The 21,663-nt window shown below is 32.1% G+C and overlaps 1 protein-coding gene across 3 annotated transcripts in view; it reads right to left on the bottom strand.

Moving 5' to 3' along the window:
- Nucleotides 1-21,373, bottom strand: part of MTA1-like (metastasis associated 1-like) — a 115,656-nt gene extending 94,283 nt beyond the window's left edge. The window contains exons 1-3 of one of the 3 annotated variants that reach the window (XM_035372832.2): nt 21,188-21,373; nt 11,109-11,176; nt 3,677-3,767 (exon numbers count right to left, since the gene is read on the bottom strand). In XM_035372832.2, the coding sequence (XP_035228723.1) occupies nt 3,677-3,767; nt 11,109-11,176; nt 21,188-21,215 (187 nt within the window). In that variant the 5' untranslated portion in view covers nt 21,216-21,373. The remainder of the gene's footprint in view (nt 1-3,676; nt 3,768-11,108; nt 11,177-21,187) is intronic. The other 2 variants (XM_035372830.2, XM_035372831.2) reach the window with 2 other exon arrangements.
- Nucleotides 21,374-21,663: the final 290 nt, after the last annotated feature.

Genomic DNA, 21,663 nt, shown 5'->3' with positions numbered 1-21,663 from the left:
CCGCCATTTTGCGCTTCCCCATAATCTTTCAATTTTTGGCGTGTGCGTTCTAGTTTCTGGATCTACAAAATTGTATTTATGGTTCACTTTGAAATGTTCGAAACTTTCCTCTTCCAGTTTTTCAGTGCAATATGATTTCCATGAATCGGAATATATTGTAGTTCCTTTTTCGATGTTTTCATTTATTGCCTCTAATATAATACTCATAGATCGGTTTGGCACCATCACAGGGAAACATTCGTTTGTTTCACGACAAACTCCACCAAAGATCCACTGTTGTGGTAAAATCCGTCCCGCGTTGTTTTTGCGCTTCGTGAACATACTTTCATCCACTTCAACGATCATACCAGGTCCTCCTATTTTGCGTTGTTGACGTTTAAGTAAAGAATCCACGCAAACCTCTCGCATGTAGTTATTCCAATCCGCAACTGTTCCGTGACTGATTTCCAACTGCTTTTCACACCATTAACTGAAGTTAATTCTTCACTCCAACCATAAATGAATCTTAAACACTTCAAGAAACTCAATCTCGATGATTCAAACCATGTGCCTTTCCATATACTTCTTTTACTGCAGCAAGTTGAAAGGTTGCAACGCCATTGAATTTCGTCTCCGAAATATAATTTCATTTCATGATTATTTTCACAAATAGCAATGTTAGGCAAAACGCCTTTCGCTTGAAAAAATCTGACGGATTCTTCCTCTGTCCTGGGCAAATCCCAAATTTTCATTGGTTTTCCATCCATTTTTGACATATTTGTAAAATACGTTAATTTAAGAATTTAAAGACGTTAAATTAAAGATTTACTATGCTTTCATGGTATAACCTCTTGATTCACCGGTTAATATCACGTGATCCCAAACGATCTCATCTCACGTAAAATATGCTACAAAAATCTGATTCTCTCAGGAATTACATTAATTTCATTAATTACTACATTAATTTCAAGTTAAACCTCAGTATGGAATACGAGTTTAAAGTGCAAGAATTATTTCAATATTATAATTAAAAAAATTCTGTGTAACTGTATGCCAATATTGAAAAAAAAAAAGGTAAATCTCATAATAAATCTCAGCGACTTGTTTTGAAAAAGTGCCGTGAAAAGTTATCAGCGAAGATATTCGCTTTGGCACCAGTTCTACCATTTTCGGTGACTTTATCGCTTGCGCCGGCGAAATGGGAAATTGCGCCGGCCAAACAGAAAAGTACCCGAAATACATTGCCTTTGGCTACCAAAGCTCAGTAACATTGCAAGAGGCATAGTGTGTGGGTAGCATCTTCTTTTATTCTTACCTTTATGGCATTGTCATACAGACAAGAGATGTACGAGTAATTTTGGCAAAAAGTATAAAGTATTTCTTTAGGAAAATAAATTTTATCAAGCTATCATTGGTTCTGTGTGCATTTGATCCATTACGAGCCCCTACATGCTTAACAATATTTTTGTCTCTGATGCTAATATAAAGTAATATATTAAAAACTAAACACAATATAACGTAATATAAAAATTTTGAAACTGAGTCAGTAGAAATCTTTTTCACGTGTACTTTCTTCCCAACTTAATAAAATGCACACACAAAGAAAGACATAGCATGCTAAATTTCAGACTATAACTTTTTAATGTAAATTTATGGTATTTCTACACTTAAGATTCTACTACATTAAATAAGACCCCCATCAAAATGACATTAATAAAACAAAATAGGAAATTTATCCTTTGGGGAAAGGGCAGTGCAAGATTAACTGTATTAAGATTGCAACAGTCGAGTATTCCCCATATCGAAGAGAAAGAATTACACAATATAAACTGGAGTTTACACCACATAAAAGGCATATGCCACATTTTGCACAAGAAACACAAAATAATAATAAATTTATAATTTCCTCATTTTACTGCCTCTAGTAACAAGCAGTGTTGAGAACAAATAATTTAACTTTTTGTACAAATGCTGAAAATCCTTTATCCAGTGCATAGCTATGCAGTACAAATAAAAATATTAAACTGCACGCTGCTAATGTCTCCAAATTTGTACAAGCCACCAATTTTATGATCTTGAAATTCCATTGTGCCATGCTACAGAAATTAAGCTGCATTTATTTTCTCCACATCATCTGAGGTTGTAGTTTAAGTAAGCCTTCATTTGTGTGCTTTTCAGAGAGCAAAACATGAGGATTAGGCGTATCAACCTTTTATCCATAGAACTTCTTGTTTTCATACTAATTACTAATCAAATCAGAAGGCAGAACGTAATCTTGAAGTTCCTACTTTAAAATAACAGTTTATAGCAACAGTTTCTACACCAAGCTTTCGTTATACTACTAGGAACTTCGTTATATAGTTTTCCTCTTAAAATCCCTAAAATAATTTATTTTTATTTCATGCTTCAATACTAGATTTAATGTTTGTCAGAGTATAACACCCAAGATATATGTTTTTTCTTGGAATAAATAACAAGCAAACAAAATGAACAAGGGGCTGCAAATTTAACGAAGAGCACCTACAGCTTACCACTGATTAAAATTATTTTTAATAATTAACTCGTATTTTTACACAGTTTACTTTGGGGAATGAGCTCATTTGGTTGCATAAATTAAACCAGCATTCTGAACAAGAAGACATACTTCAAAACAAAAAGAACAATGTTCGTACTGTTCTCTATTTCAATATGGATCAATAGAAAACAAATTAATGGCTACAATCTCAATCAAAATTGGTTTATTTTTACTATTTAGCAATTTATGATTTAACAATATTTTAAAATTCTAAATAAAATACATACTGCTGTGGATAAAAACATTATCTAAGTACTGTAACATTAGCTGCTATCACTGATATAATCCCACAAATTTTCCTTTCCTTGCTGTATTTCCCACAGAAACTTTATTCTAAATGTTTGTAAAATAATTTTCCATCCTTCCCCAATTAACAACCTTTTTTTTTAAGATAAAGGACAGTTAATATATAATCTGTTTTAGTATTATACAATCTAAGCTATAGTAAGGCAATAATGGTTCCCATAACATAGTAATGAATTTTTTTCACTCTTCTTTATCACTATCATAGACAGACAATAAAAATAAGTATGAAAATTATTTGAAGGAACAACCTTTTACAACAGCTTTGCAATTCTTTAATGTTGCAAAAAAACTGAAATTTTGCCAAAAAGGGAAAAAGCTGCTTTGATGTTATTTCACATACAAAAACTAAACAGAATCCATCAAAATGAAAAATCAAATTATCCAAAGTTACCTTTACAGAACACACCTAGATTGGTTCCAAAATTATCAAGCCTTTCGTGATTATTCTTGCTTACAAATACAAGCGAACCTCACAATTCAATAGATTGTTTTTCACATAAAAAGTGAATGATTTCAATTTTTAAAAAGTAATAAATTTTGCTAATACATTCATTATTTATATAATGCAATATGTCAAAGATTTTTCAGCATTTGAAAAAACTTTTTATTGAAAAAACATGAAATTATGCCAGAATATAAATAATTAAAAATATAAATCTGAATGAATAAAATTAAGAGGTACTATTACACTACTGTAATTGAATACAAATTTAAAAAAATGAAAAACTTTACACTTAATTTCAATGACATATTTGATTACCAGATACTAATATTACGAGATTAACAGATAAATCAATATAAAAACATAAAACTTACGTTGTTTGTCAGCCATCATGACCAGAGACGTTGCTATGTCTCTCCTTCGGAAAAAACACATAACTTTTGCTTCAACATTCCCATTTGGAGTCTGGATACAAATATGGATTACAAGTTAAAAAAAAAAAAAAAAAAAAAAAAATTACCAGAAATTCCACTAGTTTTTAAAATACTAGTTCAATAATTTGTACATGTGCATTTAAATGCATTAAAATCTATATTAACCCTTTCAGGACGGGCGTCCCATATACGCATTCCCTAAGAACGTCTCTTATAGCCGGGCGTCCCATCCTCGCATCAGTAAAGATCGCATTCAGAGGACGGGTGATGCGTATACGCATTTTAAGGTGGAACGTTTTCCTGAAGGCCACTAGATGGCATCCTGTGTCCATTACTTTTGAAATGAACACAGTTTTAGGTTCCTGACCTTGAGTTTGATATATTCTGCTTGACTTTACTCATCAGCTGTTTGAGGGTGGGGGGCGGAGGGAAAGCGTAAACAGAGGTGGGCTCTTTAAATCCCAGTGTGCTAATGAAAACATTCTCGTATCTGATTTATATCCAATTCCTTTTTTTTTATTCTATTTTCCTCTACTATGTATGGTCTTTTAGGGTTACTGTGCGGAGTTTTTTCACGTTTTGCATTGCTTTCAGATATATTTCTGTTCCTTCTTTCTTTATTTAGGAAAGCCTCACCTCCAGTTTATTATGGCGGGAAGGCGCTATTTATCAGAGGAAGAACACCCTAGTATGGTTAGCAAACCATTTACTAATGCAAATGAGAGTACTGATTCATTTTCTAAAGAGTTACAAAGTGATACTTCTCTGTGCTTCGAGATTTACCACACTCGTTTTCATTTTAAATTTTGTTACTTCTTTCTGTAAATAGTGTTTATTGTGTTCTTTTTATTAATTTTAAACTTTATTGATGGATTTTATCAATTAAAACTTTGGAATAATTTGAATAGCGCTTCCAAAAATTATTTTAGAAGATAAGCAATTTTTTAAGTATATTTTCATGTAAAATAAAGAAAAAAATGTTTTAAGGGCTAATTTTAACATATATAAGAGTTCAAGTAATAATATAAAATGATACCAAAAATTACGATGCTAGAAGCGAAACTTTTGTTTTTCTGATTTTTGTTATAAAATTAGGCTTAGCAATGCAAAACCTCCATCCTGTACGGTGACTGCTTTCAATTCTCTTCCGCCCTGCACGAGCGTTTTAAACAAAGGTGCACCGTCGCAAAAAGGTTAAATGTTATAAAACAAAGTACTAGCAATAAAATGAAGTTTTCTTAGAATGTCAAGAACAAATATCAGTTTAAGTAGCAGAATTTCAAAAATCATGCAGTGGGAAAGGGGGATACACATGCACAATATGCTTGATATGAAACTGAAGTTTAATCTTTTAAAGCTGTATTTTCCATTCTGGATTTCTTATTTCAAATCACTAATGACAATATCATATTCCAGATCAGTGATTCTCAACCTGGTTTGGCTTCTGCACTTCTCTTATCACTGCTACAAGATTATCCTCCTATCCCAAACCCCAAAAATATATATGTATTTATTTAGATTTACATTATTTTTAATGTGTTTTGTAAATTAAACCCCCCAAAAAAGGAAGAGTATAAAATATTGATAAACATTAAAACCTGGATTAATGTGGTTTTTAATAATAATACAGGGTTCGTACACATTTCTGCACACGGAAATTAAGTACTTTTAAGGACCATCAATGAAAAAAATTAAGGACCTATGAGCAAATGGGAACTGAGAAAATTCAATTAAAAGTATTATATCTATGCCTGAATGCGAGTAGGATGCATTATTATTAAACATAACTTAATTAACATAATTATTAATACGTTTGAGAATAAAATTAATTTTATGAAATTTATCATGTAGCATTAAATATTTTACACTTATAATAACTGGACATATTTGAAAGAAGATAAGTGACATTTTAGTTACGTTTTACTAACAGTTATTTTTTTTTTTTTTTTTTTCAATGTCTCATTATGTCACATACTTGCTCAGTCTAGAGGTGTAGTAAATAGCAAGTAGATTTTATGTCAAGCAGCATAGGTTAAAATGAGCATTAAAATCATAATCAGCATGATTCATAACAAAAGACTGGCTGTTGTCACCGCTCCTGCTTGCCTATAGAGAAACCTGCTGATCAGAACAAATCTGAAAGGCCTAATGTAGGCACAGTTATATATAGTGTGAGTTAATATAGAATGATAATTTTTAAGGAAATGCATTTAGTTATAATTAAATTAGGTATTAGATAATATTAGTCATTCTACATTTACATGGCCACTATTAAATTTATTTTTTAATAATATTTGTTAAAAAACCCTATTAATATCACAATCTCATAAGATTTTACAGTTTAAAATACATGCAATTTATGACATTGATTTTTAAACAATATTATATATTGTATTGATTTTTAAACAATATTAACGTGTTTAAATATATATTTTAAACACGTTAAAAGCTACAAAACATAAAACTCAACAAAATAATTATGCGTCTTTTTAATTTGAAGGCCTGCCCAGACATTTTGGCTATTTTATATCGATTTCCTTCTCCTTAAGCATGTTTTCTAACAATTAGAAATTTGTCTCAGTATGCAAAACAATGTTCTCATTAGTTTCTGAGTGTTTTATCTCCTAACTGCCAACCTCTCCACAATGTACTACCTATGAGGGTTTACTTGATCTGGTAAAAGTTAAATAGTCCGACTCCCCTCCTCGACAGACATGAAACAAATTATCACTATAAATCAGATAATAAATTTAAATAAAGGTTTAAATAAGCTTCTTATTCAAAAAGAACTTGGAACATATAGGCATGTTCTTATGCTAACAAAATAAAATACAGTTTGTGGTGATATAATTAAACAAGAAGAGTGAAATTCAAAATAAAAATATGGACTAGTGGTCAAAAACTATACAATTTAATTTCAATTTAATCTGGTTCAGTAACTCTATTGTCATAATAAATTCAAATATCAGCAGCAGTAATGGAAAGACTAATAATTACAAATCATCAGAGCTAGACAAGAACTATGCAGGGAGCAAGTGGAGTGCAGAAACACTCGTCTTACACTCCAAAAAATTCAGTTTAAAAACTGTCTAAGTAATTTGCATTCTGATGAGGAAATAGAAATGGGAAATTATAGTAAAGGCTGAAACTGTAAACAAATGAGTAATTTACATAATAATAACTGTACATATCTTTGAAGAATAATTTTCTTTCTCTTTACATATTTCAACACGTTTCCTTTTCACTTTAAATTTTTGGGATTTAATTAGACTTCTGTTATTCTAAAAGACTAAATGCATTTAGAATGTACGGAAAAAGCTACTAATTTTATTTCTTTAGTAATACGAACATTCAGAAGAAATATGAAATACATATGGTAAGGTCTGGTCACAGAGCTGGTGTGGCATAATTTTTAGAATTTAGGGACAGACTGAGCAAAAAAATCTTGAAATGGCAAAACTTTTAGAATTTAGAGCAGGCATTGAAAGCAGAATTTAGAAAGGCACCAGGCATCAGAATTTAGGATCCACAGAGACTGCGTCAGGTGGCAAAATGCCTAGTGCCAGCTCTGTGTATGATGCATTAAGAGATATTAGATGAATTTTTTGAATTGTCAGTTTTCAATTTCTTTATTAATAAAAAAATTCCTTTCTATAATGCCTGTCCATATGATAAGATTAGAAGTACTTTTGATATTTTCCATGTTTGTATCTAGTAAAATGTAGAGAAAATAAAGGGAAGATAAAAAATGTTAAGAAAGCGATTCTAGAATCAGAAGTAAAACATTCAACTATCATGTTTTCATTGTTCTTCCAGATGTTCTCCAAACTGCGTGTTACTACCATGGAGACATTTTTCATTTTATCACATTTTTCTAGAATCTTTTAGAATCGTGGGTCTATAAATTTGCCTTGAAATCTTTCTCAACTTTCCAAGCTTCAATGCCTAAAATCCTAAAGAAAAATTACCCCTACCAGTTCTGTAACAGCAAAAATCCATAAATGTTTTTAGAAAAAAAAAATCGGAGGAAAAAAGTGTGAAATTAATTTTATAGAGAAAGCTGATGCATATTCTGAGAATTCTGGTCATTCTGAAAAATGGGAAAAATTCTTACGATGAAAAAATTAAAAAGACATTTTAAATTAATTACATTGCTATTTTGCTTTTGCTAAAAATAATTTCATAAACTGTGCTTTATAGCATTATTCCTTGCTTATTTTTCAGATTCAAAAAATTGTATAATATGTGGCCAAAATGGAACTTTATAATATGACAGTGAAAAATAAAAATGCTTTATTTTAATGTTATTTCTTAAATATAATTCCAATATATTACCATTATTTTAATGAAATTTATCAATGTTAGAATGTTCTAAAAAATCGTCTTAAAAATTCCCAGATCTCGGAATTAAAAATTTTCTATAGAAACCGATATTAAAATCGCCAAGTTCAGAACCATTTAATAAAAGAATTCACATCCCCAAAAGCGGAAATTTAGTTGAGAGCTCTTCATTACAAAAAATGAAATAATTTTGAAATGCTTATGTTTCACTTCTTGCTCAGAAACTCGAGTATCCCACCCTTATTTATATTACAAATAGGAACAAATTATAACTCATGAACCCACTCAGAAAACAGCCATATTTGTCAGTGAATCACCAAAAATATTCCTGCAAAATGCTAATTCACACCAAAAATGGCAGTCATAAAAACAAACTCACACCCAAAATGGCAGTCGTAAAAACAAACAGAAATTTCAGATGATTAAAATTAAGGACCTTCTGGCAATTTTGGCCAAAATTAAGGACTTTTAAGGACCAAAAATCGATTCCAAAAAACATAAGGACTTTAAGGACTCTTAAGGACCGTACAAACTCTGTAATAAAGCTAAATAAAAAACTGATTACATCCATCCTGAAACTATCAAATGTCCCCTTTCCTTCTGGTTGAAAATTCTTGTTCTAGATGAGGATGACTTACTATATGAGGATGCTATTAAGCAGATGTTAAGATCTTTAAAAGCAATGATTGCAAGAAAAGCAATTTCACAAAAGTATATCGATGTAATATGATACATTACACTTCTTCCCTCTTGTATTCTCTCCACCAAGATTGGGGAGGGGGGAAAAAAACTGGCAATCAGTTGTGAACAGCTGCAAAACTGGATGTAATAATCATTTTTTATTTAAAAAAATTAAGATGTTTTCCTTATTTAAAAGAAGTTTTATTTATTTAAATTCCCTTTTTTCATATATACTATATGCATCAAAGGCATTACCATGCACTGAAGATTTTTAAAGTAATCAACCTGTAATTAAATTATACCAAGAAACATACTATACATTTTTGCCCATAAACTACCCTCTCACATTTTCTGGTCATGTGATTTTTTGTCACTTAGTATATATTAGCTTATAATTTAAAATATTAGGTTCTCTGATGAAAACATCTTAACGAATGGAAGTTATTGAAACAGACAATGAAATAAGTATTTAAACAAATTTAGTTAACAATGCAGTTTAAATACACGTCTTCATGAGCAGATTCAGAAAGATGTGCCATTCAAGACAGTTAGTATAATAGTAATTTGAAGTAAAATAAATTACACATGATTTTATTACACTTGTGCTAACAAAATAAGCAACCAATGCTGAAAGAAAAGGTAAAAATGTAAAGAGGGGAATTAAAACATACAATTTACATATAATGCAGAAATTGCTTTGCAGAATGCAAATAGATAACCAAAATTAGCATAAAATGCAATCCTGCAGACACTCCACAATGCCTTAAAAAGGGCCACGCTGGACCTATGCGTCAGTTCACAAGGAGTGACAGTTCCGTGTAAGTTCAGATAGCCAAAGAAAAAAAAAAGAGCTGAAGAATACCATCTGCATGATGAAATGCATAGGGAGGCAGTCAGCATGTTTTAAGCTGGTGTAAGACAATCCACTGTTGCGAGCATCGCAACATCATCAGCAGGCTGTGGGATCGTTACCATAGGGACCAAAACCCCTGTAGAAGATGTAGGTCTGGTCGTAGGAGGATTACCACAATGTCAGATGATCGCTTCCTGTTACTATGAGCAAGACGTCATTAGATCACTAACAGCACGACAGCAGGCGTCGCATATCTCTGCTGCTGCAAGATGGGCCATATCCCACTAAGCTGTGACACATTGACTGCATGAAGGTGGATTGTATGCCTGACGACCTATGGTTTGTGTTCCTTTGTCACCATTGCATGTCAGAGCATGGTTAAATTGGGCCTGTGAAGTTCACAGGTGGACACAAGAGCAGTAGGGGTCATGCATGTACTCTTTATGAATGTGTCTCAATTTAACATCCAGAAGAATTCCTGAAGGGCAATGATATGGCAAGAGCCAGGCACCAAACATCATCGAAAGAAACCATTATAGGGAAAGAAACTTAGTAGTATGGACTAGGATAGCTATGAACGGCAGCACCAACTTCTATGTGATTCTTGGTAGTTCCATCACAGCTGTCTGATATCCTGATGAAATTTTATCCCTCTTGTACATTCTTTTATTGCTGCAATGGGTACCAGAGCAATATTCATGGATGATAACAACCGTCAGAAGAGCTCAAGTGCTGCAGAGCTATCTGGAGAGTGAAACAGTTCCACATTTGCTGTGGGAGATGTCAAGAGCTCCGATATGCATTACTACAGGAATGGGAACTATTACCATAACAAGTGATTAACAGAACTAGTGCCAGCTTTCCTCACTGTTATCAAACATGCATTTCAGCTAAAGTATATCATACTTGCTATTAGCGTGACGCTTCCACTGCACATTATCTCACGACAGCACATGTATTCAATACATGTGTTTTTGCTTTATTATTTGCTATGTAGTCTAGTTATGCCACACTGTTGGATTAATTTCATGCATGCACATTAAACAGTTTTTGCTTTATTTTTCTCCCCATTGTATTTTATTTTTTTGAGCAGAAGTGTAGTAAAAAAAAAAAAAAAAAAAAAAAAAAAAACCAGCAGCTTTTTGGCATTAGTTACTTTAAACACAATTTTAAATGATTAGGTTACTTTTTAGCATATAAATGTTAGGTTGGTGTATTTATATACACAAAAATCAAGAAATAATCATCTTAATGACAAAAAAGTTGTGATTACTTTTTGAAGGGATCGTCTCACAGATGTAACGACTAATAGATATACATATGGACTATTGCAAAGAAAATTTTTCTAAATATACATATTAGCTAAATTTTTCACAACAACAACAACAACAACAACAACAACAAAAAAAAAAAAAAAAAAAAAAAAAAAAAGCTATTTTTAACACAGAAATTATATTAATGGATTCTTATTCATAGTACAAAGTTTACTTTCATTACCTTAATAAGCTCTTCAATTCTTCTGATTTGATAAGGTGATGTAGATGACGTTTCAAAATAGACATAATCTGAAAAAATGTTAAAAACATTAAGTCAAATTATTATATTAATTTCAATACAATAGAGTAAAAAGCATCCAATATTTAAATCTTAGATGCTTAACCTTATATTACTGTTTGAGGTGCTATTAATCTCAAAACTCACTTTTTGTCCGCATCACTTTAATGCCAGAATCCCTTTTCACATTGTTGCCAAAATATTTTTTTTTTTTTTTTAAATTAAATGATCAAGAATCTGTATCCATGTATGTTCTTCATATTGTGGAAAACAACAGCACACAGAGCCAACAAATATTGAATACATGTAGTCCTCTACCCGAAATTAATTTTTTAATAATGATTCAGGGATTTGAAAGTAAGAAGGGGCAACACTGTTCAAAATAAAACACTTTAATCAATTTTGCAGAAAACAGATTAAGGAAATATAAATGACAACCATCTTACTCAGATAAATTCGGCATTGTTTGCATTAACTGCCTTCGGTGCTCCTGCAAGCAAGACACATTCTTGATTCTGAATGAGATTTCTTAAAATTCATTACGAATTTTATTTTCACGCTATTGTGGCCTTCTTATAATAATTACAAACATAAGCATCAGTTTGCATTTACCAACCAATATACGTAAGTAGAGAGGGTAACCGGTCCATGCAAAAGCTTATGTAATATTCACCCCTTTTTTTATATTTTTCATGTTGCTTTCAAAGATCACTACAACAGCTGGTTTCTCATTCTAGTTCTCTTCTTTTTACCCTATTTATAGGCATTTCAGCAACATATAAAACTATTCACTACTTTATTGCTTCACCCTGCCTATGAGAAAGTTTAACGAGTTATTTTTATGGCCATTTTAATGAGAAATCATATGAAGTGCTAAGTGGCAGAGTAGTTAGTATTCAAGGGAAAACCAGCCTTCTTTTGTTATAAATAGTCAGCTGAGATGTCCTGTAAAGTAGGACTTTCAGTTTTTAAATTCTCTTCTGGGGTAATTCAGTTCCTGTCACTTGACACTTTTTTTTTCATCATTTCATAAATGAGATTTGTAACAAGATATACAGTTGTATATTATACAGCCTTTCTCTTCAACAGTTTAGAACATAAAGATTTTATTTCATGACTTAAGTTTAGTTCAGATGGCATGTTAATATGATAAAGACTGGGAAAAAGGGAACAAATTCATGCAGCTTGAATTACTATAAATTGTGCATAGTAAGAAGTATTTGTTTTAATAAAAAATATTTATAAATTTATTTATTAATATACTGCTGGCCACCGTAAATGCAACACCCTAAAGGAAGCATGCAAATAACATGAAATTTACAACATTTGTTAGCGGAGGTGAGGTATGCAAATGATTAAAATTTCAGCACAGATGCACATAACGCGCGTCTGTGGCACCACTTCAACGTGCTACTTAAGGCGTGGAGTTTTCGATGATTCCAAGTTCGGCATTGTGTTTTTCTTGTGGTTTTCCTAAGAAAAATGAATTATGCCTCGTAGTAAACAGCGATCGTTGTTTGATCAAGTATCCGAGTTCGACAGAGGAAGGATAGTGGATTATATTAGGATAGTGGATAGTGGACACCTACCGAGAGTGGATTATATTTCAGTGACGGATCGCTCAGTCACATCACGAAGCATAGCACAGCACATTCACTCTGTAATGCATCATCCAGTGTCTGCGTGTACCATTTGACACTGTTTACAGCATGCAAGACGTCCATTGCTTCGTCTATCCTTGACGCAGAACCACAGACATCTCCGCCAACAATGGTGCATCGAAAGAAGGATGTGGACGACAGAATGGAATGAAATTGTCTTTACTGGCGAGTCATGCTTGTCTGCAACACCACAATGGTCGGATTCCAGTCTGGAGACACCATGGAGAGAGGATGCTGAACAGTTGCGTTATGCACCGTTACACTGGTAGTAGTATGAAAGTATGCGTATGAAAAGTATATTGAAAAGTATGCGTAGTAATCTTCATTCATCGACAATAATGGAACATGATAATATCACACTTGCCATCTATCAAGGCAAAAGAAACAAACATGTTTTTCTACTGAGCTCATCACATTCTACAGTAAAAACTGAAGACAGTCTCAAGAAGTTGCCCGATTCAATAGCAGTTTAAAACACAACAAAGTATGGTGTGGATATTCGTGATCAGATGTGAAGAAAATATTCAGTTAAATCGATATCTAGATGATGGCCTGTACATATCTTTTTCAATATTTTGGATCACACAGATTTGAATGCCTAGATAATTTGAAAAAGTGTAACAAGAAATGCCATTAACAGGAGAGATTTTCTACTGAAATTAGGAGAGGAGTTAAGAGTGGTATATATGGCTTCAAAACTCTCAAAGATCCTTTCTGAGTCTTCAGAAAAAACACATGAAAAGAAAATGGACATAAAGAGAAAAAAGTGTCAAGTACAGAGATGCAATGGAAACAAATCTCAAGAATAATATTGTGCATCTTGTTCCAAAGTTGTGTGTGGAAAATGCACTGGAAAAATTGTTAAATATTATTTTTGTACCAACTGCATTAATTATTAATATGTATGTGTAATCTCTAATACTTTAAACATTAAATAAAATTGAAATGAAATGCTTTACATATTCCATTCAGCTACACATATAATGATGCAACTAAAAAGTCAGAGAACATTTCTCATTTCTGGATTTAGAGAGTGAATCATCCTTTGAGTAAGTACATAAAAAATATTATTATATAAATTGTGTTTAATTTTAGTTAACATTAGTTTCAATTTGTGAAACCATTTGAGTAATTGTAGTAGGATCCAATTGATCGCGCCATGTATTCGATACATTTACAGTATTTTAAAAAGTCAATAAATTATCATGTGATATTAAATATAAATTATGAAATATATATAAAGTACATAATTGTGCCAATGTATGGCATTTAAAATTGTTTTACCATTGTTATTTCAGTACATTCATCGAAAGGTCAAAATGACCCCTTAGAGCCATTCCAGTAGGTAAGATTTTCCCCACCGTTCTAATGTTAAAAAAGAACTTACTAGAACTAGAAGTGAGGAAAGGCATTAGTGTATTGGACTTCTGTGGATTTGTATAAACCCAAACATCTCCTCAAAGAGAAATGGAGCTGGAAGAATGTTTAGCATTATTAGAAGACTGAAAAAATTACACAAATTTGAAGATTATGACCTAGTCTTTAGAGAATGGCACAGAGAGAATGTCATACACAAAGTCTCGAGAAAGGAATTAGAAGAAGTAAAAAGGCCACTACTTGCCACCATCCAGTTCTGAAGCCAGAGAATGTCACTACTTCTGTTATGCTAATTTTTAACACCTCATGCAAATCTGAAAAAGCACCATCTCTAAATGACTGTCTCTTCAGAGTGTCTAATTTTATTGAAGAAATTCTGGCTATATTTGAGATTTTTATGGTGGGAGAAGTTAAATAACGTTCAAGTCTATCAGCCTAACAAACAGGTGAATGGTGTCATCTGCAGCCCATTTTGTGAAAAGGCTAGTGCTGTTGTATACAACACTACAAGAGCCTTCCTCTAAATTGAAATACAGTACAAAGTCTGTAATCCGGACATCCATTACCCGGAATGATCTATAATAAGGACCTCTAAGCCACAAACTTTAAGCATGCGCGCAGAGAATGCGCATACGTTACGCATGCGCGTAAAGAATGCTTTACACATGCGTGCATTGAAAGAAATGTTTAATAAAGTTAACAAATAAATATTAAGCATTTTTTGGTAAAATTTGATACCCTTTAGATCATAATTGCTCTTTATTTCATAAGTTACGGTTTCATATTTTTAATTGTATAATTTCTGCATGCCATCTTACCAGAATTTAATTGATGATCCGGAATCTCTGAAGTCCTGACGAGTCCGGATTATAGACTTTGTACTGTATAAGAAAATCTCGAATTTTTGAGATTTTTATGATGGGAGAAATTAAATAACATTCAAGTCTATCAGCATAACAGAGGGAGTCATCTGCAGCCCATTTTTACTCAGCGTAGTTATTCAACTAAGTCAGAATGGGAATCTCCACTTCCAGAGCAGATTCTAAAGGACTTTCAGAAATGATACAGTGAACTGACACAATTATCCAACTTACAAATCAAAAGACATATAAGTTATGAAAGTAAAGAAAAATGGTCCACATGTTTTTTTTATGATGAGAGTCACAGCAATTTTCTGACACCAGAAATCAGAGAAATATGCAACCTCATGGAGTCACACCAATGGAATCTTGTCCTAAGTAATCTAAATACTGCGGATCTGCCATCTCGTGGTTGTAGCCCTAAAAATCCTATGTGGACAGGTTGGTGGGAGGAACCAAAATGGTTGAAGGGTGAAGAAAATAATTGGCTCTAGTTAGAACAGGTTACTAATGAAGATGTAGTTATGTTGGAAAGAAGGAAAACTGCAGTATCATTATTTACCTGTACAAAAGTAGATGAATTTATGAATTATGAAAGAATTTCAAAATTCTGTAGGTTTGTAAATAGTATTTGCTGAATGAAAAGATTCATATCAAAATGTAAAATAGAAATTATGCTTTTCCATCTGAACTTTCTGTTGAAGAAAAAAAAAGGACACACAGGACTTTGTGTAGTCAAGAATTCAGGTAGAAAGTTTTGGTGGCATCTCCGATACTGTCAAAGGATTCTCATTATGAAAGATCAAAATAACATAATACGATTCTTCCACTTGATCGAATCAGGGACTTGAAAGTTTTTTAAGTTGTGGACATTGATTTATGTGGTCCTCTCTTTCTAAACAACAAATTCAGCGTATGGATTGCCATTTTCACATGCTCTGTGTACCAGACATTGAAGCCTGCTTTGATGTTTGTCTCTACACCTCACACTACCCATGTAAGTTTTAAGTTTATTTTTTCAGGATTGCCCTACACAGTGAATAAGTGAAAGAAGCTTTTATTAGCAAAACATGTTACATTTTGAGCCTCCGTATGTCTGGTAGACATCTTTAGTTATTACTGTTGAGACAGAAATTCCTTTTCAGCTTAGGATAGTGTGCAGCAAATGAAAATTACTTTCAGTTTGATTATACTTGTACCGTACCCAGAGTTTTTCTCCTAACAAAGTGTGTTAAATGAATCCGCAAATTGTGTGACTCACTAAATGAATCTGTGAAATTAAACTTATGAATTTTATTAGGTTTGCCACAATTAATTAGGCATGAATAATTGTTTGGCAAATTTTTTATAGTGCCCGGAAATGGAGTAGCACCTACCATTTTTTCCCTTAACCCTTTAACTGTCAAGTTATTTTGATGATTTGGGTACACAAATTGTCATTTTTTTTATTGCAAAAATCCAATCAACATCCTCTAACCTTTGAAATCTTCAGTAAAGTGCTGTCATCTATTGAACTGAGCGCACATTAACTTTTCCCGAGATACAGTCGGGTTTGACAAAGAGATGAAGCCGAAATAAACGTCTCCCGATATATTCGGGTATAACAATACGATACACTCAAAAAAAAAAAATTACCCCGAGTAATACTCGGGCGTGACATTTTCAAACACCAGTGCTGTGCCCGAGATTATCTCGGGTATGACAGTTAAAAGGTTAATAGTGTAAACTGAATTTTATGTTTATTTCTGGTTACCACTAAAACTTAACGGTGGAAGTATATTGTTGTTGCTGTCTTGTCCATATTACATGGAACAATGGTTGCCAGAGCTTACTCCGAAGAGAGGGTGGACATCTATTTTCTACTCCCAATTTTGAGGAAGAGCACTGAGGGGGGATCCGGGGCTCTCCCCTTCCACCAATCCAAACAAGAGGACTTTTAGCTCACCACGTATTTAGAGTGCCGCCATGCCCCATGTCTTCTCCGGATTCGAACCCGAGCCCTTTACCTTTAGTAGGCTCCCCTAACCACTGTACCGTTTGGGTGAGTTGATAGTATATTATGAAATCATTTTAAAGTATTTTTTTCCTTCATTAGATGTTGCCACGCATTCTGATAGTGACAGAAATTTAACTTTGTTATTGGCATACTTGACAGTTGTTAAATTTCTGCTTTGTTTTGGTACAAGCACATAAAAAATTTAGGCCATTGGACCCATCTATTTTTTTTACAGCCACAAATAAGAAAGAGTGTGCTTGCTAAATATTTGTAATAGCTATATATTTGTTTTTCTTTCAATGTTCTTATGTGATGTGTACTTCAAGATATAAAGTACCAACAAAATAAAACTGTGTTTTGTTTAAAACAAGATTTTTTATTGCAGCTAAGACACCACCACAAGTTATTCAACAGTTCCAGCATACAAGAAAAGGTAACGAAATTTTTCTTACTTCTTAATAAAAATTATAACCGAACCTGCATTTGCCAGTTGATTATGATACCATTTATAAATAGTAATTGACCGATTGATCACAATGACTACGAAATGAGAGGCATAAAGTTACTGATTAAACAATGTGAAATGTGTATTAAGTACAAAGGAATTATTATAAAAAATAAACTAATAAAATTCTCCATATTTCATTTAAAAATACATCATGCCAGTAACTTTTGGATTTATATAGATAAACATGTGTCTGACAAACATAAAAAGGGAAAAAAATCTGAACCCCCCCCCCTCAATCACTGTAATCATCTATGAATGCTGTTGCTTTTACTTGTTTAATTTTTTTTTAAATTTTTATTTATAGTTATTTCGGTTTATTTCCAAAGCAATTTAAATATAAATATTTCATTTATGTAATATGCCATTAAGTATATCTTGCAATCAAGGAAAAATACTGGGAATATTTACTCATTATAGTACAAAGTCTATAATCTGGATGTCCATAATCAGGACCTCAAAGCTACAAACTTTATGCACATGCGTAAAAGCAAAATGCATTTACACATGCACGTTTTATTTAGGGCATTTCAGTTAATGTTGCAGATTGCACTATTCCTTAATCCTCTACCGGCTTATTATTTTTTTGCCGACTTTTAGAACAAGTTTATAAAAATTAAGCTTGATCTTTCAATTATGTCAAAAAGAGTTTCCAATTCTGGAGCTGCCAAAGGATCTACAAAGCAAAAGCATGTTTCAATGTCTATTAGGCCTATCCGTCTCAAAATTATGTGAGAAGTATGGCATTGGAAAATCCACCATATATGACACAAGAGAAAGGAAATTTTTGAATTTTTTGTGGAAGCATCTTAAACAACTTATATTGAAAGAAATGTTTAATAAAGTAAAAAAATAAATATTAAGCTTTTTTTTGTAAATTTTGATACCCTTTAGATCATAATTGTTCTTTATTTCATAAATTACAATTTCATATTTTTAATTGTATAATTTGTACATGCCATCTTAACCAGATTTAAATTGATGATCTAGAATCTGGAAAAACCCCTAATCCAGAATCGCCGAAATCCCAACGAGTCTGGATTACGGACTTTGTACTGTACTAGCATTTTGCTAAATAAATTCCTAAAGAATAATAAAATTAATTTCTGCAAAATGCTTTTATTATTTGCTTATCAAGGAGAGTCATTCTTTAAGGAAGCTCATAGTTATTCCTTATTTTATTCTTTTTCATTGGGAATACTTTTTCAGTAGCTGATGATGAGTAAGGAAAGCATAGAAGTTTCAACTAGCAATATTAAATTAAGAAACATTTCTTCACCTACAGCACTTTTCATGGTTACAATAGAGAGATGGGTACCCCTTGTATTATTGTGAAGTTGTTTTATTTATGGTAGCCTAAGTAGTTGAATGTTATGGACTCCCTATTATGATGTAATCGGTTGCATGATGGCGGTAAATTCGTTAATGCTTGTGTGTATGTTGGTTAGGAAGTATATTGCTTGTTTTGTGGTTTAGATGGTAAAATGGTTGAATGTGGTAAGATTAATTTGAAGTTTCTGTACGATTTGGAAAAAAAGAGCACTACTTGACTGCTGTGTAAATAAAGGTTTACTTAGTAGCCATTATTAAGTGTCCTGTTTGTAGGAAGGAAATGCGTATGGTCGAACATTGGAATGCGCTAGAGGATATTTTTTAGTCTTATTTTGTGAATTTGTGTGACGACACCAGTATACATTTTCTAGTTCAGATAATTTTAGGAAGTTTTTGGATGCTCTTAAGGAATTTTGTTTGACTGAAGACATGTTAATTCATAAATAAGTAAGTGGATATTTCCTATGTGTAGTTAGTGCAAAGATGATTTTTTTTTTTTTTTTATGTTTATTTCAGTGTTTGATTTAAAATGTAGTTTATTGAGATTATATATTTTTTTGTTGGCTGCTCCTTCGACTTTTTAAGTGAATATAGTTTGATGTGTACATGGCCAAAGTCGAGAGTGCGCAGTGCCTAGTTCATAGAATTCTCTGATTTTTTTACGTGAAAATAGGTCGATGTGTACCTGGATAAAGTCAAAGGAGTGTGCAACGCTAAGTTTGTGCAATTTTCCGATGTTTTTTCAAGTGAAAATAGGTCAATGTGCACACGGATACAGAGTTTGTGCAATTCTTTGTTTTGTTATTTTGGCTTTGTGTAACAGCTGCACAAGCCAAAATAACAAGTCAAAGAATTGCACAAACTTGGTATCCATGTACCACCAATTTTTGCTAAGGGGTAACTGTAAACATATTTTTACCCTTTTCATTTCAAAAACTATATCCTATGAAAACTATGATTTTTGTTTTCCCCTCATTTTCCAACAATTTTTAAGTTTCTCAAAAAATGCCATTGTTTATTAAGATTTTCATAACTACTTTCCTCAACAAGATTTGGAAAATGCAAAACAAAATAATTCAACATTGCTAAATTTTTCAAAGTTATTCATTTAACAAAACTCTGTTAAGAACTAAAAATAAATGAACAAATATTTCACCGAAGTTTCCTCCTGGAATTTCATTATCATCTATCTTTGCCCAAGATAATTCATTTCTGAGGACTTTTCACCTCAGATGCACATTTTCTATATCTAAAAATGGATGTTTACTAGACTTATAATTTTAGTTGGTGTTTTTAGTAACAACTCAAGATTTCATAAAAGATGCGAAAGATCATTTTATTCCCCATTAATGAAATTAATATATAAAAGTAATATTCAACCAAATTTAATTCTTTAAATCTACTGTTTTTGATGGACTGAATGTTAAAAGGAAAGCATGCCATAATCAATAACATTTGAACGCTACGTAACTATAACTGATTCCCACAGCACTCAAGGTGAGGTATAAATTCATATGATTAATTCTTTTATGTTATTTTACTGTTATTACTCAGAAGGAAAAAAATGAAATGAGATTTTAAATGAACTAGAAAGCTAAAAATTTATTAAAATTATTAGACCTAGTTCAGAAGTACTAACAGTGGTCAACTCGATTATCCATTTTAGAAAAAGTGAGGGTTACATACGACTGTGTACTGCAACATTAGATATGCTTTGCCCCCCCCCCAAAAAAAACCCAAAATGCTACTCCTAAAAACTAATCCATATCACATATAACTAGGAAATTTTTTAATTATTCCCGCATTTTGTTGATCACGAAAATAGATGTTTCCAAATCTTTTCATAAGCTGACAATATACAGCACCCCATCTCAAATCAATAGAAATAAAAGTCATTTGCATCTCGATATCGGGAAAAACACAACACAAATTAAGAGAATTTTTTCCTTAGTGTTACTTCACTTAATGCGTTTCTTCACACAGATTATGCATAAAAATTAAAATATTACTTACACAAGCTGATTCATAATGAAATTCACAATAACAGCAATAATATAATAATCAAAGCCCTTATATATATAGTTTAAGGAGGGGAAAAATGTGTCTTCTTCGGAAACCCAACAGAGAAAACTTTATATATACATGATGCATCATTAATTCATCAAAAACCATACCGATAATTTGTTTTATTAAAGTATAACTGCATAAAACTGTAAATACAATATATCATAAATAATTTTTGTACGTTCAAAAGCTCTATAAAGTGCCGACAACTTAAATGTACACCTTACCTCCCACTCTATACATATTCGCCGTCATTGTTAACGACTGTAATTTACAAACAACATGCACGTCTTATAACATCTAATCGGTAGTACAAGAAACTCCGTAGACTATATTACTATAATACAACTTCACATCTCATTCAACGGCCATTTTGTCTACCGAAAGAACGCAAAGTAAATGTTGAAGAACCCTTTCAGTTCATTTCAGATCGCACGCTGTTTAGAATAGGACGCAAACATGAGGATGAAAATAAATAATGAAAAAATCATTGCTGTTAGTATTTGTACTGACTGATAGTAAATGCTGCAAACAAATTATTTTTAGGGAGTGAACTAACGTAACTTAACGTAACGTAACGAAAACTCAGAAAAGATTAGAATACCAAAGTAGTAGTAGACACATTTATTTTTGTGTACATATATATACATTTTTAACAGCCTCATAAAAATGAAAAAAAAAAAAAAATATTGCAAACTAAAAT

The sequence above is a fragment of the Stegodyphus dumicola genome, chromosome 12 (genome assembly GCF_044657685.1).
Source record: "Stegodyphus dumicola isolate Sdum_Otavi_A_Nest chromosome 12, ASM4465768v1".
Taxonomy (NCBI): Eukaryota; Metazoa; Arthropoda; class Arachnida; order Araneae; family Eresidae; genus Stegodyphus; species Stegodyphus dumicola.
This window is presented reverse-complemented; position numbering and strand designations above follow the sequence as displayed.